The sequence below is a fragment of the Eucyclogobius newberryi genome, unplaced genomic scaffold (assembly GCF_026437365.1).
Source record: "Eucyclogobius newberryi isolate DKJ021-1_F unplaced genomic scaffold, fEucNew1.0.hap1 SCAF_7, whole genome shotgun sequence".
In the NCBI taxonomy this organism is placed as follows: Eukaryota; Metazoa; Chordata; class Actinopteri; order Gobiiformes; family Gobiidae; genus Eucyclogobius; species Eucyclogobius newberryi.
Genome location: NW_027316389.1, coordinates 33,388,817 through 33,410,629, shown reverse-complemented (window position 1 = coordinate 33,410,629; position 21,813 = coordinate 33,388,817). Strand labels below are relative to the sequence as shown.

The 21,813-nt window shown below is 47.2% G+C and overlaps 1 protein-coding gene and 1 long non-coding RNA gene across 2 annotated transcripts in view; both read right to left on the bottom strand.

Annotated features, from left to right (window-relative positions):
* Positions 1-10,669, bottom strand: part of elapor2a (endosome-lysosome associated apoptosis and autophagy regulator family member 2a) — a 34,975-nt gene extending 24,306 nt beyond the window's left edge. The window contains exons 1-3 of the mRNA XM_072434882.1: positions 10,413-10,669; positions 4,546-4,666; positions 1,779-1,968 (exon numbers count right to left, since the gene is read on the bottom strand). Coding sequence (XP_072290983.1) covers positions 1,779-1,968; positions 4,546-4,666; positions 10,413-10,499 — 398 coding nt within the window. The 5' untranslated portion in view covers positions 10,500-10,669. The remainder of the gene's footprint in view (positions 1-1,778; positions 1,969-4,545; positions 4,667-10,412) is intronic.
* Positions 1-21,813, bottom strand: part of LOC140349545 (uncharacterized) — a 70,850-nt gene that overhangs the window by 37,922 nt on the left and 11,115 nt on the right. The gene's annotated exons all lie outside the window — the stretch shown is intronic.

The following is a 21,813-nucleotide window of genomic DNA, read 5'->3' as shown; positions in this document are numbered from 1 at the left end:
GTGGGCGGTCACAGTGTGGGCGGTCACAGTGTGGGCGGTCACAGTGTGGGCGGTCCCAGTGTGGGCGGTCACAGTGTGGGCGGTCCCAGTGTGGGCGGGGTCACAGTGTGGGCGGGGTCACAGTGTGGGCGGGGTCACAGTGTGGGCGGTCCCAGTGTGGGCGGTCCCAGTGTGGGCGGTCACAGTGTGGGCGGGGTCACAGTGTGGGCGGTCCCAGTGTGGGCGGTCCCAGTGTGGGCGGTCCCAGTGTGGGCGGTCCCAGTGGGCGGTCCCAGTGGGCGGTCCCAGTGTGGGCGGTCCCAGTGTGGGCGGTCCCAGTGTGGGCGGTCCCAGTGTGGGCGGTCACAGTGTGGGCGGTCACAGTGTGGGCGGTCCCAGTGTGGGCGGTCACAGTGTGGGCGGTCACAGTGTGGGCGGTCCCAGTGTGGGCGGGGTCACAGTGTGGGCGGGGTCACAGTGTGGGCGGTCACAGTGTGGGCGGTCCCAGTGTGGGCGGTCACAGTGTGGGCGGTCACAGTGTGGGCGGTCACAGTGTGGGCGGTCCCAGTGTGGGCGGTCCCAGTGTGGGCGGTCCCAGTGTGGGCGGTCCCAGTGTGGGCGGTCCCAGTGTGGGCGGTCCCAGTGTGGGCGGTCCCAGTGGGCGGTCCCAGTGTGGGCGGTCACAGTGTGGGCGGTCACAGTGTGGGCGGTCCCAGTGTGGGCGGTCCCAGTGTGGGCGGTCCCAGTGTGGGCGGTCCCAGTGTGGGCGGTCACAGTGTGGGCGGTCACAGTGTGGGCGGTCCCAGTGTGGGCGGTCACAGTGTGGGCGGTCCCAGTGTGGGCGGTCCCAGTGTGGGCGGTCACAGTGTGGGCGGGGTCACAGTGTGGGCGGGGTCACAGTGTGGGCGGGGTCACAGTGTGGGCGGGGTCACAGTGTGGGCGGTCCCAGTGTGGGCGGTCACAGTGTGGGCGGTCCCACAGTGTGGGCGGTCCCACAGTGTGGGCGGTCCCAGTGTGGGCGGTCCCAGTGTGGGCGGTCCCAGTGTGGGCGGTCCCAGTGTGGGCGGTCCCAGTGGGCGGTCCCAGTGTGGGCGGTCCCAGTGTGGGCGGTCCCAGTGTGGGCGGTCCCAGTGTGGGCGGTCCCAGTGTGGGCGGTCACAGTGTGGGCGGTCACAGTGTGGGCGGTCCCAGTGTGGGCGGTCACAGTGTGGGCGGTCCCAGTGTGGGCGGTCCCAGTGTGGGCGGGGTCACAGTGTGGGCGGGGTCACAGTGTGGGCGGTCACAGTGTGGGCGGTCACAGTGTGGGCGGTCACAGTGTGGGCGGTCACAGTGTGGGCGGTCCCAGTGTGGGCGGGGTCACAGTGTGGGCGGGGTCACAGTGTGGGCGGTCCCAGTGTGGGCGGTCCCAGTGTGGGCGGTCCCAGTGTGGGCGGTCCCAGTGTGGGCGGTCCCAGTGGGCGGTCCCAGTGTGGGCGGTCACAGTGTGGGCGGTCACAGTGTGGGCGGTCCCAGTGTGGGCGGTCCCAGTGTGGGCGGTCCCAGTGTGGGCGGTCCCAGTGTGGGCGGTCACAGTGTGGGCGGTCACAGTGTGGGCGGTCACAGTGTGGGCTTCATGTGGGCGGTCACAGTGTGGGCGGTCACAGTGTGGGCGGTCACAGTGTGGGCGGTCACAGTGTGGGCTTCATGTGGGCGGTCACAGTGTGGGCGGTCACAGTGTGGGCGGTCACAGTGGGCGGTCCCAGTGTCCGCTCAGCCGGACTGGCTCAGACTGTGCAGGTTGTGATGTGTTGCAGATGCACCTGTTGCAGCTCAGGTTGTCGGGGGCGTGTGAGCTGCTGTCCCCAGAGGAGGCCACGCTGCTGAAGCCGGCGGGCAGACTGTCCCACTGGTCGAAACGGACCCCACTGCCCAGAGAGTAGCTCCCGGCCGCACACGGGGTGCACTCCTGAGCCGACATCTCCAGGAACTGCCCCGCCTGGCACGAGAACGCTGCACACAGAGGTTCAGACTGAAACATGGCATGAAACTTAATGATTATACAGGGTCAACAAACGAGTACACAATGAACTAATGTACATCTTCTTGCCGCTTTTGTGCTCGTCATTAATGGACTTATTTTAGTCTCATATATAGTTAGTTAAATGAAAATGTGTTCTAGGGGGAAAATATAAAAAATTGGACAGATGTCAAACCAGCAAATAGAACAAAATTGACAAAATTGACTTTTTGGAGCTTTTAATCATGTTAAAACTTTGTTCCCTCATCAAAAACATCAAACGTCTGAAGTTGTATTTAGCTTCATTCACACTTGTGTAATAATCATGTTTACGAGGTTACATTCCAAACATACTCCATTTCCAGTGCCATTAATCCTCACCAGACTCGTTCTGAACATTTCGGCCTCAAATCACGTTCATTACAACTGCATGCTTACATTTCCATGTTGGGGCAAGCTAGCCTTGTTTTTCTCCCCCAGTTAATTCCCTCTGCTGCCAGTAGATGGCGAACTAACCTCAAAGCACAAGAGCAGCTTTAAAGGACGATAGTATGTCTCATATGTGACCTTTACGACTGGAGTTGTTCACACCCAAGTCTCCAAACATTAGGGCAGGGCAATATTGACAACAAATGGATATCTCAAGATTTTCTTCATCACAATAATCTTGTATTTATGTAACGTGATTAAATGTATTGGCTGAGCATTTATCAGGAGCGACATCTAAAGCTGTTCTGGCCAATGCACTGGACGTGTTTGTCGGCCTGTTCCACGTCACTGGTCGCTGTAAAGGCGTGATGATGACTAAATGATCCGTACGAGAACAAACGTGTGAGAAGATGAAGCCGCTCAGAGAGTGATCAACCACAAGTACAGCGACTCCTCCATTCTGCGACTCAAGATGGCGCCGCTGAAGGCTGCCTCGCTGTTTACACTTCTTAAACACCGTCACTTTAACCCTCATCGAATCACTCACTGCAATGGTCACTTTCTGCACTACATATGTCAATTCAACTGTCAATTTTGTTAACATACTAAGCATATTTTATTTTATTTTATTTTTCATCCTATAGCAGATTTAAATTGTTTTTCTTTTTGACTTATATAGGTTGTTTTATCATTGTTCATTTTTTTATGATGAACCAAATCACCAAAGCAAGTTCCTGTGTTTGTGAATTCTGTTTGTTGACAATGGCAATAAACCTTTTCTGACTCTGATTTTCTTATCCTCCTGCACTGCACCTTTAGTCCACACCCATGACGAGGCTTTATTATTGTGTAACATAACATTGCAACTACAGACACAAACTAGAGTTCAGAAGATACAGAGAAAAAGAATACAGACAATTTAAATTTAGTCTGAACGTGATTTTCTCCAGTTTTTGAATGTCAATTATAATAGATTTATTATTATATTTGGATTTTTCATATGAACAACAGAGGCAGATCTGCATCTTCTCTGTGGAAGTATGAGACACATAAACAGCTTCCTCATTCTTCAGTGTGACAACACTTCAGTGTGACCTTCAGTGAAAGCTGTGGTGAGCTGCAACAGGAAGAAGGACAAGTCCAAACGTCAAAGTAACAAGGGCTGTCAACGACTGCACGCACCATGAGCCACAGGTCTGGTCTGTTCTTTAACCCAGGGAACTTCACATTGTAGGACTGAGGCAGTGTATCGTCTCCATGGGGACAGTCACACTGCATTTGACCCACATTTAAGTGCCATGGGATGCTCAGCCTTGAAACCCTTCCCAGACCTTTATTGTAATTTTCAATACAAAATGAAAGTCATTTCTTTAATATGAGTCCATGTTAGTTTGGTTCATTCTGTGACCAGCCAAAAGATTCCCATAGTATCCATCTCTTGTCTCCGTTAAAGGAGTTCTATGCACTGTATACATGGTTTTAAAGTCAAGTGGGATGTTAAAGGAGACATATTATGCATTTCTCTAGGTACTATATAACTATAACAATAAGTAGATCATCATTTTACATTCTGTTCATTTGAAACCACAACAACGACACTGACAGCTCGACAACAAATCCACTGACTTCCTGTTCCAAACTATAGAACTGTTATTTCACTGTAACGAGCGGCAGATTCGTTTACACAACGTTTACACAACAGTAGCTTTGTGACATGTCTTTCAATAATCATTGTAAGTACAGGGATGTGGGCGGAGATAGGGGGTAGGGGAAAACAGGAAAAAAGAGATTACTTAAACGTGCAAGAATCAATCAAAATAAACAACTTTGAGTAAACTAATGGCAAGGAAATGTGGTTGTAACAAGGTTGTAACAAGTCCTTAAAGTGTGCATAGTATGCCTCCTTTAATATCAGTCCACAGTCTTGTTTATGTGGTTTAGTTATTTACTTTACTCTCAATATCAACACTTCAAATTATGTCTAGTGTTTGTGTGGTTCATTTTACAAACCCTCATGTGAATCCCAGGGTCTCCTCGCGGCCCCTGCACCTGCCCCATGCCCAGGTCTGGTACAAGTGTCTTCGTGATATTTGTATTATATTACTACATGATACATATTTGCCGTGTTGTGGGACACTTACTGCACTCGGTGCCTCGGACCGGGCGGGGCAGTCCAGAGCAGGAGCCCGGACTCTGGGGGATGGCCACTCTCCAGCGCACCCCTTTACTGTCACATTCTGTGTACTCGTAGTAGTAGTCCGCCTGCAGAAAACACAACGGCAGGTTGTCACGGTGATGCGGCGATTAACACGCAGCCAATCAGAGACAGAGACGAGTCAATAAACAAGAGACTGTTTGACATGAGCAGCTGGATTCACCATTGGAAGTACGACACCAGGGTCCAGGTAAATATATACATAAGTTCAGTTTAAAGTAAATGTTTTTACTGGGGGTTTAAGTGATACAAAATAAATAAATAGTACTTTATTTATAATTAAATAATATCATTTATAATAGTTCTTTTATTTATAGTATCTCTTACTGTGATACTGACTTTCCTTTTAGTGTCTCTCCTGCATCTCCAACAATAATAATTTCCTTTCGGGGATCGATTAAAGTCTTTTAAATCCTGGAAAGTAGCCGCTTCAGACCCGCTTCAGTCTCGCTTCAGACCCGCTTCAGTCTCGCTTCAGTCTCGCTTCAGACCCGCTTCAGTCTCGCTTCAGACCCGCTTCAGTCTCGCTTCAGACCCGCTTCAGTCTCGCTTCAGACCCGCTTCAGACCCGCTTCAGTCTCGCTTCAGACCCGCTTCAGTCTCGCTTCAGACCCGCTTCAGTCTCGCTTCAGTCTCGCTTCAGACCCGCTTCAGTCTCGCTTCAGACCCGCTTCAGTCTCGCTTCAGTCTCGCTTCAGACCCGCTTCAGTCTCGCTTCAGACCCGCTTCAGTCTCGCTTCAGACCCGCTTCAGTCTCGCTTCAGACTCGCTTCAGACCCGCTTCAGTCTCGCTTCAGACCCGCTTCAGTCTCGCTTCAGACTCGCTTCAGACCCGCTTCAGACCCGCTTCAGTCTCGCTTCAGTCTCGCTTCAGTCTCGCTTCAGTCTCGCTTCAGACCCGCTTCAGACCCGCTTCAGTCTCGCTTCAGACCCGCTTCAGTCTCGCTTCAGACTCGCTTCAGTCTCGCTTCAGACCCGCTTCAGTCTCGCTTCAGACTCGCTTCAGTCTCGCTTCAGTCTCGCTTCAGACCCGCTTCAGTCTCGCTTCAGACCCGCTTCAGTCTCGCTTCAGTCTCGCTTCAGACTCGCTTCAGTCTCGCTTCAGACCCGCTTCAGTCTCGCTTCAGACCCGCTTCAGTCTCGCTTCAGTCTCGCTTCAGACCCGCTTCAGTCTCGCTTCAGTCTCGCTTCAGACTCGCTTCAGTCTCGCTTCAGTCTCGCTTCAGACCCGCTTCAGTCTCGCTTCAGTCTCGCTTCAGTCTCGCTTCAGACTCGCTTCAGACCCGCTTCAGTCTCGCTTCAGTCTCGCTTCAGTCCCGCTTCAGTCTCGCTTCAGACTCGCTTCAGACTCGCTTCAGACCCGCTTCAGTCTCGCTTCAGACTCGCTTCAGACCCGCTTCAGTCTCGCTTCAGTCTCGCTTCAGTCTCGCTTCAGTCTCGCTTCGGACCCGCTTCGGACCCGCTTCGGACCCGCTTCGGTCCCGCTTCAGTCTCGCTTCAGTCTCGCTTCAGTCTCGCTTCAGACTCCCTTCAGACCCGCTTCAGACCCGCTTCAGTCTCGCTTCAGTCTCGCTTCAGTCTCGCTTCAGTCTCGCTTCAGACCCGCTTCAGACCCGCTTCAGTCCCGCTTCAGACCCGCTTCAGTCTCGCTTCAGACCCGCTTCAGTCTCGCTTCAGACCCGCTTCAGTCTCGCTTCAGACCCGCTTCAGTCTCGCTTCAGACCCGCTTCAGTCTCGCTTCAGACTCGCTTCAGACCCGCTTCAGACCCGCTTCAGTCTCGCTTCAGTCTCGCTTCAGTCTCGCTTCAGTCCCGCTTCAGTCTCGCTTCAGTCCCGCTTCAGTCTCGCTTCAGACCCGCTTCAGTCTCGCTTCAGACTCGCTTCAGACCCGCTTCAGTCTCGCTTCAGACTCGCTTCAGACCCGCTTCAGTCTCGCTTCAGACCCGCTTCAGTCTCGCTTCAGACTCGCTTCAGACCCGCTTCAGTCTCGCTTCAGACTCGCTTCAGTCTCGCTTCGGACCCGCTTCAGACCCGCTTCAGACCCGCTTCAGTCTCGCTTCAGTCTCGCTTCAGTCTCGCTTCAGTCTCGCTTCAGACCCGCTTCAGACCCGCTTCAGTCCCGCTTCAGACCCGCTTCAGTCTCGCTTCAGACCCGCTTCAGACCCGCTTCAGTCTCGCTTCAGACCCGCTTCAGACCCGCTTCAGACCCGCTTCAGTCTCGCTTCAGACTCGCTTCAGACCCGCTTCAGACCCGCTTCAGTCTCGCTTCAGTCTCGCTTCAGACTCGCTTCAGACCCGCTTCAGTCTCGCTTCAGTCTCGCTTCAGTCCCGCTTCAGTCTCGCTTCAGACCCGCTTCAGTCTCGCTTCAGACTCGCTTCAGACCCGCTTCAGTCTCGCTTCAGACTCGCTTCAGACCCGCCTCAGTCTCGCTTCAGTCTCGCTTCGGACCCGCTTCAGTCTCGCTTCAGACCCGCTTCAGTCTCGCTTCAGTCTCGCTTCAGTCTCGCTTCAGACTCGCTTCAGACCCGCTTCAGTCTCGCTTCAGTCTCGCTTCAGTCTCGCTTCAGACCCGCTTCAGACCCGCTTCAGTCCCGCTTCAGACCCGCTTCAGTCTCGCTTCAGACCCGCTTCAGACCCGCTTCAGTCTCGCTTCAGACCCGCTTCAGACCCGCTTCAGACCCGCTTCAGTCTCGCTTCAGACCCGCTTCAGACCCGCTTCAGACCCGCTTCAGTCTCGCTTCAGACCCGCTTCAGACCCGCTTCAGTCTCGCTTCAGTCTCGCTTCAGACCCGCTTCAGTCTCGCTTCAGACTTGCTTCAGTCTCGCTTCAGACCCGCTTCAGTCTCGCTTCAGTCTCGCTTCAGACCCGCTTCAGACCCGCTTCAGTCTCGCTTCAGACTCGCTTCAGTCTCGCTTCAGACCCGCTTCAGACCCGCTTCAGTCTCGCTTCAGTCCCGCTTCAGACCCGCTTCAGTCTCGCTTCAGACCCGCTTCAGTCCCGCTTCAGTCCCGCTTCAGACCCGCTTCAGACCCGCTTCAGTCTCGCTTCAGACTCGCTTCAGACCCGCTTCAGACCCGCTTCAGACCCGCTTCGGTCTCGCTTCAGACTCGCTTCAGTCTCGCTTCAGACCAGCTTCAGACCCGCTTCAGACCCGCTTCAGTCTCGCTTCAGTCCCGCTTCAGTCTCGCTTCAGACCCGCTTCAGACCCGCTTCAGTCTCGCTTCAGACTCGCTTCAGTCTCGCTTCAGACCAGCTTCAGACCCGCTTCAGACCCGCTTCAGTCTCGCTTCAGTCCCACTTCAGACCCGCTTCAGACCCGCATCAGTCTCGCTTTAGTCAGAATGTTCGGATGACTTCACAGAAAGTATGATGCAGGTGACTGAAAACACTCCGCTCTAATATGACTAAGACCATCCACTGGTGTCATCTCCTAAGGCGGTCTTGCATATGGCACATTCCGTCGCCATGGTGATGTCACCATGGAGGGGGGGGGGGGCAGCAGGAGGCCACTCACCAGGAGGAGCTGCAAAACAATCACATTTGAATATTGTACATGCATTAGACGCTGTTTGTCATTAGTATTATTCAGATCTTATTTATTTTTTTATAATTCAAGTTCAGTCCTGGTTCAATCTTTACCCGGCCCAGCACCGGCCCAGCACCGGCCCAGCACCAGCCCAGCACCGGCCCAGCACCGGCCCAGCACCGGCCCAGCACCGGCCCAGCACCGGCCCAGCACCGGTCTGGCCTCTGGTGACACTTCTGATTAACACAAGGACCAGCCACGCCGAGTGTCCAGATGTTTAACCAGAACAACAAGGATTCTCTACAAATACAGAAGAAACAGTGTCTTCTGCCTTCAAAATTTCTATTACCTTCAATATTCTAATAAGTAGGGCCAATTTTGATGGACATGATTTAAAAAGAATACTGAATTATTTATTTTCTTTACCATTCACAGCTCTGCAAAATATAATAAAGAACAAAATCCACAACCATGTTTTACTTCTAACTTGGAGCAGTGGAGTCACATTTTGTGCAATACCATCGTCATATTTAAGTGTTAAAATAAAGCTTTATGTTGTCTTTCCTTTAAAGCATTTGTTCAGCTCATATCCAGTATCTGCCTCTGCTGGAGGTGTATTTGTTGTTTTTTTCTTTTATGCAGCGTACAAATGAAAACTTGAGTACATACGGTCACTTCTGTCCAATGGAGACTTATATTTGTTTGTAAAGCAATAAAATATATGAAACAAAGATTAGAAAAATGGGGCAGAAATAGCAAACAGAAAGTAATTAAATGCATTTTTGATTATAAAGTACACACAGACACACACACACACACACATTTGTATTAGCTAAATCCGCCACAAAACAAACTAAAGACTAAATACTGAACATCTGCCACCAGAAAGTCGACTCATGATTGGCTGTAAACCAGGAAGTCATTGTACTTCACTTACTTATTTTATCACGCCAAATGTTTTGATTTTCTTTTCTTTTTCCCCTCAGAGCTAAACATGTCTTTTAAATAAGACTATTTTATCCGAGCCCAATTTTACCCTCCAACTTGAAACTGGCATAAGTGCCCGGGCTGCGTGAATGTGCCAGTTGTTATCTGGGCCTGAGAGGCTGATGAGGCGTCGCTTTGAGCCTGAGCAGAGGAAGGAAAGACTGGACCAGGCAGGAACCAGATAATGCTCTCAAGAGTGAAGTTCAACACACTCCAGGGCAGAGCACAAACTGGCTCTACACGGCTGGAAACGAGCCACTATTTTCATACCCTTCTCTTTTTAGCTTGATATCATTTATGATGAGTTCTGGCTCCGCTCTGGTTTAGTCTTTGTTAAAGCTGCAGAGCTGCTTTGCTCTCTATCGGCTCAACATCTAAAGTTAGCATCACTGGAAATACAGTGGTTTATCACAAGATCAAGTCCACAATTGGTAAGAGCATTTTATCATTTTACTTTTCATATCTCTCTGATCTCGCTCAAAAGGGTTCACTTTGGACCCCTTAAACGGGTTCACTTTAGAAAGCAGAAACACTTTAGGGCCGTATCAACCTGAGCCAAAGTGAACCAGTGGAGACAGGTCACATGCTGGTGTCATAACGTATCCATCCGGCACTATTCATCTGTTATTGTTGCAACATTTTAAACAAAAAAACAGCATTCTCACTGTGGCCTCGCCCTCTCCACAGATCTGACCTGTAACTTGGCCTATTCCCCATGGATATGGACAAATACTGGAGAACATTAACAGGCAACGCAATAACATCACCATGGAAACAAGCAGGTGGAGGTCACCTCCCATCACAAAAGTTACATAGTGCACCTTTATGGTTATAAACCCTGCTCCAGTCCGGGTCCAGTCCGGGTCCAGTTAATGTCCAGTTAATTTTCTTGTGAAATCCAGATTTTCTCCAGAATGACTCCATCCCCCCTTAGACCTGGTTGAAAACTACTTTGTCCTGATTTAGTCCTGATTTAGTCCTGACTTTGTCCTGATTTAGATTTAGTCCTGATTTAGTCCTGATTTAATCCTGATTTAGTCCTGATTTAGTCCTGATTCGGACATGGACGTGGCCCTTCCCTTCAGGCTAAATATTTGCTTTTGATCACTGATAAGCCACAACACTATTCATCTCCATCAGCGCCAAAGAGCGTCTAAATCTGCAGATGTGACTAATGTCAGGTCTGACATTAGTCCATTCTACGCATGGATCGTAAGAGCAAAAAGGTTTAAAATAAGCCCGTTCCGTGCGGATCCCGTAGCATCTCAGTCTCAGTACCTCCGCGCACTGGCGCTGTCCGCTGGCCCCGTCTCTCAGGAGGAAGAGGAGGAAGAGGAGGAAGAGGAGGAGGGCGAAGCACCGCATTCTGGACCGCGGAGAGCCAGACTATCACGCACGAGCTTTGGAGACGGGCGTGAGACCAGATCCGGGCGGTAGAAGACGGAAGACGTCTGGCCGGGGACACGGCGCTCCTCCGCGGCAGATTGTGGTTCCCAGAGCCACCTGCGATTATCCTCAGGAGCGCTCCGAGCTCCTCCACGCGCAGGCGCACTCAAGCTAGTTGTGATGGCCACCTCTGCATCCGCCTGTGCCTTTCAGCGTAAAGTGTAAGACGCGTAATCAGGATGCTATTTAAGTCAAAGCTTTACAAACAAACCAAATCAGCTTTATCTATACTATAGCATCACATTTTTTGTTTTACCCTACGCATATATTTAGTAAAAAGCACATGTTGTCATGTTCTTATTGTTTAAATATAGTGTGATTGTATCCTGTACGTGTCATTTGGCTGCGCAGTCGCGAGTTTGACTCTTTTCAATCACCTAAAGCTCTGACGCTGCTGTGACGTTCCTAAAATGCATTCAAATGTGGGCTATTTTACAAAATAATGGTTTTATTCCGTCTTCTTTTATCAGCCAGCGTGGAAGTCGTTTTTTGATGACATTGTATTGTTGTAGTCAAATAATATTCCCGTGTGGCACAGGTTTATGTACTGCCCTGATATAGAACGTTATCAGTATTTGGTATTTATAAATAATCATCATTATACCATGATTCTATTTCATTCTAAGTTTATTCCTCAGCATTCACCAGCAGAGGGCAGTAAAGCTCTTCAGATGCCAAAACCTGCTCAGTGTTGATGTGTTGATGCTGTCAGTGTTGAGTAGTGACGTGTGAAACTCCCTGTGTCATTTTTCAGTAGTAAAGAAGAAGTAGTAGTAAGTTATGACTGGGCAATATAGTTATATAGTTATTATATTCAATACTGTACCAAACTAACATTTTTAAGTCTAATTTAGTCTTGATTCCCTTGATTTAATCTTGTTTTTTCATACATTCTTTTCACTAATACATTAAGTCATAAATGTATTTTTAATATGACATGAATTATTACATCAAAATATATATTCAAATATTGCAATCACATCAGTGTTGCAGTACTTAACAACAACATAAAGCTTTACTGAGCCTACTATGGAGCCCAAATTGTTCTATTAGCAAATAAAGAATTCATATAAAATAAGGGTTATTTTTCGTTCCTGAGTCAGTATCTCACGTGCGAATGACAAATGCAGTCCACAATGCAATGTGCTGTTTACATGAACTTGACCAGTGCGGTTGTGAGTAGTTGCTTTGTTGTCCATAAAAATCAAGACCGAGATACTAAAACTAGTATCCAAACTAGATACTAATTTTAATATTGATAGTTTTGGTCATTTCTAACTAAACTAATATTTTCTTGATATTAATATTGGTCATTACATTGTGTTAAAACTTGTATTATGATTGTAGTCGATTACCAGGCCATTTCCTTTTATATTATTCCTTTTAGTATGACGGTCAAATTTAAACAAAATCTTAAATTGTTTGTCTCCCACTGCCTGTAGCTCCAACTGTGTGTAACTAGGTGTGTTCTTCTTAGAAATAAAGCAAACAGCAAAAAAATGTGCTTAATCTGCCCATTGAACCCAAATGCAGCTCCAAACCTACAACACTGTGACAAGACAAATCTCCTTTCAAGGAAAATAAAGTTTAAGTTGTGAAGATGTGCAGTAAAACATCTCTTTACTTTATTGTCTCTTCTCTCTCATTCTTTATTCCTCCTTTCTCTTTCTTTGACAATACCACCTGTAACCAGACCTGGCATCCACCCATCTGCTCTCCCCCATGACCACCTCCACCAGCCCCCAGGCTCTGCTCCGCGGTCAGCCCGGCCCGACACCTCGTACTGGGGCCGTGTGGAGCAGGAACAGACCCTGGAACAGACCCTGGATCAGATGGTAACCGGAGATGCTGAGAACACCGGCGTCCGCATGGCACTGTCTCCCAAACACAGCACAACGAGCCAAGGACCTGCTCCAGTAACGGGACACCGGCGGCACAGAGGGCACGCAGAGGGGGATGTCATTCAGGCAGAGGAACAACCCTCCACCTGCACAGACAACAGGTTTTTACCATTGATAGTGTTCTGAGAAGTGTGTTTGCAGGTGAAGGAAAGGCTGTAAAGGACTGGAGGACGGTTCTACCAAAATATGCATGAAGGGTTTATTCCTCTGGACAAAATCATCTAAAAGTGTTTTTTTTTTTGTGAGTTTTATGAACAGGACTAATGGACCCAAGAGGAGGCAACACCTGAGTTTTTCGGATGGACATTTGGCCGTCAAAAAGAAGGACAACCAGAACAAATTATTTTATCTGTTGGAGTGAAAAGCATTGAACAACAAATTGAACTCAAATATGGACAGCTGGATTGACTGCGAAAATATGACTATGTCTCAGTATTGACCAGCTGAAGGTATAATTTAATATCACTGTTTTTAATTTTTTTATTGAACAACCGTATTCTAAACGCACTTTTTTTTTGACCCATTGAGAGTAAAACATTTTTAAGGGAATTATGACTAAACCCACTTTGCACAAACGTGGATGATTTATCACACTTGACTTATCAAACTGACCATCTGATGCAGCCTTTTTGACTTTTATGAATGGGAGGATTCTAAAACCCATTTCTGACATGGTTTCAAAGTAAACTGCCTGTCACTCTTCCATTTGGGTATAACTAAGCACCCGGTTTAGCCTTTTCCATCTTTTTCTTAATTATTGAGCCTTTGAAAGTTTCAATATGCTGAAATTATTTTTGAATGGGACGTATTTTAAACACACTTTATATTGGTGAGGAATTGGAATTACTCTTTAAACAAAAACATTCTACATTCTGGAATGGAAAGAAGAACATAATAATGTAATTTCAACAGAGAAACTGAGATAATCCTCGGAATATCACAAAATATGACAAGTCAACATGGTTTTGGCAAAGTAAAAACACTCAGATCCATGTGAGTGATGCCAGCCTGATTTAAACACATTTACTATTGGATTTTACAGTCTTTGTTTATTTAATATATTAAGATTTTTTGTTTTACTAGACAAATGCTTAAAGAAATGTTGACACTGCAATCTTTTTTAAATGGATATATTACATGTTTTACCATAAATGACACTTTTTAACTATTTTCTAAGGCTAGGGATTTTTTTCAACATTCAATATAGTCAAGCAAAATAACTCACATTTTACACTTGAAATTGAACATAGTTATAGCTTATTCTTAGGATTATATTGACTCCAGCAGAGGCTCGAGTTCTGATGACATAGGGGTCAATCAGAGGGTCAATATTTACCCGCGCATGCAGCCCACTTGAGCCAGCGAGTGTCCGTCTCTGCCAGCATGCATGGCCTACCCTGCGCCTCTCTGGGAAGCTGTTTCGACGACCCATCAGAGGTCAACGTGGAACCGTCTCAAGAACCGGACAGCTCTCTCCCAAGTCCGAGCGCTGATCCCACACCAGCCGACCCAAAGGAGCCCATAGTATCCCAACCAAAACCCGCCTTAGCCCCAGGGGAAAAGCCCCAAAATCAAGAACCGAAAACTGTCAGTTATGTGTCTGACCACAACGGAAATGGGGAGATCCACAATGGAAGCCACATCACCTCGGAGCAGGAGGATGTACGTTTGGAGTCGGCGTCTCTGTCCTTGCACTCAGAGGAGGAGGAAGAGTCGGACTACTATCCCGAAGTGGAGCGCAGCTACCCGCAGATCCCCAGGCCCTCCATCATACGACACACAGAGGTAAGGATACACAAATGATGAATGTCTGCTGTAATCATGAGTCCAAAGTGACCTCACACACTCGGTGATACTGCCATCTTGAGGAAAAAAGCTGCATGCTCACTGTGGTGCCTGAAAACAAAAGATTCTTCTTCTGTAACGTCCCCAAAGATCCTGTTTGTCCAGACATGTATGACAGCGGTCAGGAGGGACCAGTGGACTTCAGAAGCCACTCCAGGCTCAGGCTGAGCTGTTTCAGGTTGTTAGCAGCTAATGCTAGTTTACATATTATTGTGTGGCTATGCTAATAACAGTTTTAATGAGCCTAATTTCCACATGTCCGGGTGTTATATTTTAGGATCAGACACAAAGTCCATGCTCTTTAAAGCTCTGAGGGCGTGTCCGGTGCAGAGGCTTGTGGACGAGGAAGAGCAGACGGAAATGTCCTCTAAGGTTTATTGTGGAAAGGTGTCGCTGCTTTTAAGTGTCAGTGACGCTGTAGATGAGGATCAAAGCCCAGAACGTCTGTCTTCATGAAGCATTTTTCATTTTCAGTTTAATGCTCTGTTTTTCATTACTCTCTAACAGCAGAGAGACAACGCCCTATGTGATATATAAGGATCTTTTTTTCTTCTGACCAATCGCATCGGTTTAAAAGCACTGAAGAGGAGGAGCAAACTTACAATGGTCCCTCATTCAAACCACTTTATGCAGCTTCCTTAGGTCCAAAGATTGGTTCATTTTGGCTATAGATATTTGAAGTTTGTTTATTCAGTAACAAGATACCACTGTGGATAATAAGACCAGTTACAATTACATTTGTTTAGGAGTAGGTTATAACATGTCTTTTATATTATTTATTTAGTATTAAGATGATATGTGCCATCTCACAGGTGTCCCAACTATACACTTCTTTCTACTGCTATAACTTCTGCCTCTAATGTGATTTGACTTTTCAATCATGTGTTCCTCTACTTCCGATAGAAGGCTTTTTACCTCAACTCAACATTATTTTGCAGTTCTTATTTTTGACTGAATCATCCACTTTAAAGCTCCGCTACGTATAAGCTGGACAAAGTCATGAAGACGTCCAGCTCCGTCCTGGGCTGCGCTCTGGACTCGGTGCAGGAGGTGGGGGACAGAAGGGTCCTTCTGTGCTGGACCATGAGTGTCGCCCCCTGCAGGACACTCTGTCCGCTCTGGAGAGCAGCTTCAGTAACTGATCCACCCTCGCTGTGTGAAGGAGACGTTTCACAGGTCTTTCCTTCTGCTGCTGTCAGACTTTATAACAAACACTGTTAGTCCTGAACATGTGCAATACTGAATTAACCATGTGCAATACCGTTATATTCATGTGCAATTACTGTCGTACTCACACACAATTAATGTCATATTCATGTGCATGTAACTGATGTAAATAAGAATGTTTACTTATTAGTAGTATTATTTGTCTTATGCCAGCTATTTTTATTTTATTATATTTCATCTTTATTTATTTTTTTCCCTCCATTCCCTTTTAAGATATGACAGGTCCTGTTTACAGGAGTTTTGTTAATAAAAGTCTTTGTTTTTGTTTATAAGAGTTCTTCTATTAAGAAAAAAACGTCCTATAAGTTATCTGACCTAACCATGTGCACTTCCGTCATATGTGCAATTACTGTTGTGATTCATGTGCAATTACTGTGAAATTCATGTGCAATCCATGTGCCGTCGTGACACATATTCATGTGCAATTTCTGTCGGGATCACATGCAATGGTATTTATGTATTTATTTATTTGTCTATGGGAGTTTTGGTTTATAAGAGATCTTCTACTGAAAGTGTTTTTCAGACTTCCTATAAGTGATCTGTTCTTCTGGATCTACCTCTGGATCTACCTGTGTTGCACCAATGAAATTTCCCCATGTTGGACAATAAAGGAATATCTTATCTTATCTTATCTTATCTTATCTGTCCTTTTCCTCTGTATCTACTGCGTTGTATTGCTGCATATCTTATCTTATCTTAATTCAGTATTATTGTATTTAGATTAGATTGAAATAAAGGCATTTACTTGGAGGGGTTTTATATCTCCAACGACCTGACTTGTAACTGGCCGTGTGTCCACCACCTGCTTGTCTCCATGGAGATGTTCTCATTCCACAGAAGGGAATAAAACTGATCTATTTTCATGGAGAATGTTCCTCAGTTATTGCTTTGTCATTGCTTTGGCATTATAATTCTCCATGGAGACAAGACAGATAACACACACTTTCTACGTTTGCCATCTATAAAAGACAACTTGACTTGGAAACGCACATAAAACAGTCCAAAAAACTCTTCTGTTTGGGTGTCAAGGCAGAAGATCTGAGCTCAAAGTAGAGACATGTTTTGTGTGTTTCCTCCGTGCATTCACTACGTTCCATGTAAAGCTTTATAAATGGGAGAAGCAGACAAAACAGAGGGGGGACTTATTTCCAAAAGGCCAATACGGTGGACTCTTTTTGTAATACCCAACATGACCGTTAGAGGGCCATGTTGCATACATATTTCCCACGCCGCAGTATCATGGGGCCCATCTCGTCAGTGAATGAACTCTGCTGTTGTAAACTTGCAGTAATGGACTCAGCAGTGCAGTTTCAGGCCTGTTTCTCTGACGTGCCTGAAGAGCTCTCGTGTTGTGTTCAGGAGCAGATTGAGTGTCAGTGAAAGGAGCTCTGGGCTTCCTCTTCTCTCTATCAGGCCAAGTAAGAGTGTGGGTTTCACTTTGGACCAGTCTGACTTTTACTGCTATAGTGATCAGATCCTCAAACAAAACTGCAGGGAGAAGAAGACGGTATCAAAGTCGCCTCGATGAATAATTAAATACATTTGTTTGATTCAAGTTGATTCAATTCAATTTATTATTATTATTTACCTTATTTACTTATTTTCATCTCTTTTTGCTTTGGATCAACACAAATCGATGAATTAGATTGTAAGATTTTAATTAGTCGCTTTGGATCAACATAAATTAATTAAATGGAATAAGATGACATATTTAGGTCAGGGTTTATTTTATTTATTTTATTTATTCATTCATTTGTTTTGTGTGTGGCGTGTAATAAGCAAACAAGACATTTTGGACCGTATTAATTCATCAAATAATTTTACTTATTTTTAGTACGTGTAGTTCATCCTAAATACATGGCAGGTTGGTGGTTCTACTCCAGCTCCGGCCTGTACATGAGCGGCTGCCCTTGTGCAAGTCTTTAGTCACACTCCACCTACAACACACCACCTACTGTACGTTATTAAAAGTTTCATTTTGTGAGCGTTTACTATGCGCACACACACCTAGCTGTACCCAACGTGACCAGATGTTTGCCCTGGAGCGTGTGGAAGTGTCCCGGACGCGTGGAAGTGTCCGGGACGTGTCCGGGACGTGTGCGTGTGGAAGTGTCCCGGGCGTGTGGAAGTGTTCCGGACGTGTGCGTGTGGAAGGTGTCCGGGACGTGTGGAAGTGTCCCGGGCGTGTGGAAGTGTCCCGGACGCGTGGAAGTGTCCGGGACGTGTGCGTGTGGAAGTGTCCCGGGCGTGTGGAAGTGTCCCGGGCGTGTGGAAGTGTCCCGGGCGTGTGGAAGTGTCCCGGACGTGTGCGCGTGGAAGTGTCCGGGACGTGTGCGTGTGGAAGTGTCCCGGACGTGTGCGCGTGGAAGTGTCCCAGACGTGTGCGCGTGGAAGTGTCCCGGACGTGTGCGTGTGGAAGGTGTCCGGGACGTGTGCGTGTGGAAGGTGTCCGGGACGTGTGCGTGTGGAAGGTGTCCGGGACGTGTGCGTGTGGAAGTGTCCCGGACGTGTGCGCGTGGAAGTGTCCCGGACGTGTGCGTGTGGAAGGTGTCCGGGACGTGTGCGTGTGGAAGGTGTCCGGGACGTGTGCGTGTGGAAGGTGTCCGGGACGTGTGCGTGTGGAAGTGTCCCGGACGTGTGCGTGTGGAAGGTGTCCGGGACGTGTGCGTGTGGAAGGTGTCCGGGACGTGTGCGTGTGGAAGTGTCCCGGACGTGTGCGTGTGGAAGGTGTCCGGGACGTGTGCGTGTGGAAGGTGTCCGGGACGTGTGCGTGTGGAAGGTGTCCGGGACGTGTGCGTGTGGAAGGTGTCCGGGACGTGTGCGTGTGGAAGTGTCCCGGGCGTGTGCGTGTGGAAGGTGTCCGGGACGTGTGCGTGTGGAAGTGTCCCGGGCGTGTCGAAGTGTCCCGGACGTGTGCGCGTGGAAGTGTCCCGGACGTGTGCGTGTGGAAGGTGTCCGGGACGTGTGCGTGTGGAAGTGTCCCGGACGTGTGCGCGTGGAAGTGTCCCGGACGTGTGCGTGTGGAAGGTGTCCGGGACGTGTGCGTGTGGAAGGTGTCCGGGACGTGTGCGTGTGGAAGTGTCCCGGACGTGTGCGTGTGGAAGGTGTCCGGGACGTGTGCGTGTGGAAGGTGTCCGGGACGTGTGCGTGTGGAAGGTGTCCGGGACGTGTGCGTGTGGAAGTGTCCCGGGCGTGTGCGTGTGGAAGGTGTCCGGGACGTGTGCGTGTGGAAGGTGTCCGGGACGTGTGCGTGTGGAAGGTGTCCGGGACGTGTGCGTGTGGAAGGTGTCCGGGACGTGTGCGTGTGGAAGGTGTCCGGGACGTGTGCGTGTGGAAGTGTCCCGGGCGTGTGCGTGTGGAAGGTGTCCGGGACGTGTGCGTGTGGAAGTGTCCCGGGCGTGTCGAAGTGTCCCGGACGTGTGCGTGTGGAAGTGTCCCGGGCGTGTGCGTGTGGAAGGTGTCCGGGACGTGTGCGTGTGGAAGTGTCCCGGGCGTGTCGAAGTGTCCCGGACGTGTGCGCGTGGAAGTGTCCCGGACGTGTGCGCGTGGAAGTGTCCCGGACGTGTGCGTGTGGAAGTGTCCCGGGCGTGTCGAAGTGTCCCGGACGTGTGCGCGTGGAAGCTTTAAGAGTGAGACATGAGAAAGTGACAACATGAGTGACAATCTAACTGTAACTTTGTTGTATTTATTTTGAACATATTTGGAACTTTAACATGAGCAGATCATTATCTTACATTTGGTTGATTATTAACCGCGACATTGATCCAAAACGACTGATAAGAGTCTGATTCATAAATATTTCATTGTGACAAGCAGCAGATTGTCTTTCACATGGAATAAACTAATGTTGTGACACTGTTGTGGTTAAAAGTTCATAAAAGTTCATTTAAGTTTGCAGTATTGTAAGTATTGTTATTTTCCTTTAAGAACAATATAACTAATGACAACATAAAGACAAAAAATGAGTTGTTTTTATTACCTTGACCTTACGGTGAGCTTTTTTTTTTTTTATAAATGAGCAAACAAAAGTATGATCAAACTGGCTGTCTTCTGAAAGCACACATTGTATTGTCACGCTTTGTTACCATGGGGAAGTAAACCAAATCTAGCTTGCCCAGACGATGCTCAGAACCAGACTTTTGATGATTTATAGACTTAAAAACAGAACAGAACCTCCAGATCTTTACTTCAGACTTCAGAAATCTAGGACATTTGAAAACGCGGAGAAGACAAGCTCGTAAACAGGATTAAAACACGGGTCCCTCCTCAAAAACAAAGCTGGAGTTGTATTTTGCTTCGTTCACACTTACATGGTCTAAAAAGTCAGCTTAGCATAATATGTGTCCTTTATTGTGACACAGAAGTTCTGATCCAGGCTTTGTTCTTGCCTCTTGTGTGCGTTTGGTTCGAATGTAGTTGATGTGTGCGGCGTTCATATCACTGTCTATATCTGAGTGTTGTGTGGCAGTTGTTTTAGAACTAAAGTTTCAAGAAGCTGTCGACTGGACAACGTTTCTTAGGTGAAGACTTTTCAGCCTCAGTCAGAAAGCTTGTCCAAACAGAGGAAGTATTTATGACAAAGTATGAAAAACGTTTTGAAATTATTGTTAGTTTGGAACACGCCTGAGGAACTTAGTTTGAAGGTCCACAAGGTCACTTTACTACCACCTTCAGGAGTGATATTTGACTTTTGGTCCGCCCATCACGACTTCAGACTCCTGAGGGCCCCAGCATGGCGTCCTTGTGCCCTCTGCTGGTGGCTCATCCTCTTGCAGCTGTTAGCGCTCTTGCTTCACGGCAAGAAGGTCCTGGGTTGGACTCCCGGGGGGCACGGGGCCTTTCTGTGTGGACTTTGCATGTTCTCCCTGTGCACGTGTCGGCCTCGTCATTAAAAACATGGACAATCGTGTTTGAGGGAATGAGAGTGACTGTGGGACAACGGCTGCGATCCAGAGTATTGTATCAAGTATGTTCACGTGTACTGCCCACAACAAAAGAATACACACAAATACTTTCAAGTACAATTGTATTTGGCAAATAGACCCTTTGAAATTGTATTGTATAAAGATATCATTTGTGGTGTAGGATGTCATCAAATTTGAGATATATACGGTAAAAAGAAAAATAATAATAATAAAAGAAAATAGTGTCAACATGTCTGGATGTTTTTATGCAGTAAAACATAATTGTGTTCATTTGTATCTGAGTACTTTTACTTCCAACCTGGATTAATCATATTCTGTGACATTCTGAGGTGAATCCCAGTTTCTTCAATCACACTTCATTTTTTCTCCATTCAGGAATTTCAAACTTTTAAAGGGCCTGTTGTGCTGGGGCCATTTGAACAGCTGGTAACCACGGTGACGTGCTGTTGTCGTTCTTGTTGTTTTAGATCTTAGTATTAAATTATGTTTCCTAATTTTGCTGACCAATCACTGCCCATCACGCTCATTGATTACTGCTGTTCCTGATCCTCTGTTTGCATTCTGACAGTGAGGAGTGGGCCCCTGAGCAGAGCCTCTGATTGGACGAGACCGGCCCACCCCTCTGTAACACACAGCAACAAAGACACGACTATATGAGCTTATCGACATAGTGTTTTGTAACAGGAGGACGTAGGAAGAGAGAAGGTGTAATGTGATCATGTTTGTTAGTTGGACACATGTTGGACATTTTTAAGCTGATACAAGCTGATAATGAAGACACATAATATGAGTTGTTCTCAAATTGCAGAGGAAGTTAAGTAATAAGTCATAAAAGTATGTGACAAGACCAGATTTGGCATAATTTGTATAAATAAATGAATGAATTGTGCAGTCCAGTATATAGTAACTTTTATTTCATATTTTGCCGTCGTCATTGCACTTTTTTTTAGATAGTAGCTTCTCTTTAGATTGAACTGACCAGCACTTAACCCCTTTATTTTGTCCAAGCCATAGAAAAGTCTTGCAGCAATTTTATCCCATGAGATCTGTAAAAAGTAAAAGTGATTCAGGACAATAAATGTCTTGACAGCACTAGTTACATGGTCCATCTACGGTGGCCTGGAAGTGCAAAACGAATTAGCATTTGTAAACAACTTCCCAAAGTGGCCAAAAAATGCTAAAAACATGTTACAAATGTATGAATAAAACAGAAGAAGAATGTCCGTTTGCCAGAAGTGATGGAAACAAAACTCAATTAAATAATCAAATATAGAATATTTTCCATACCACCAAAGTAAAGATTGTTATGTTTACAATACATTTCATCAGAAGTAA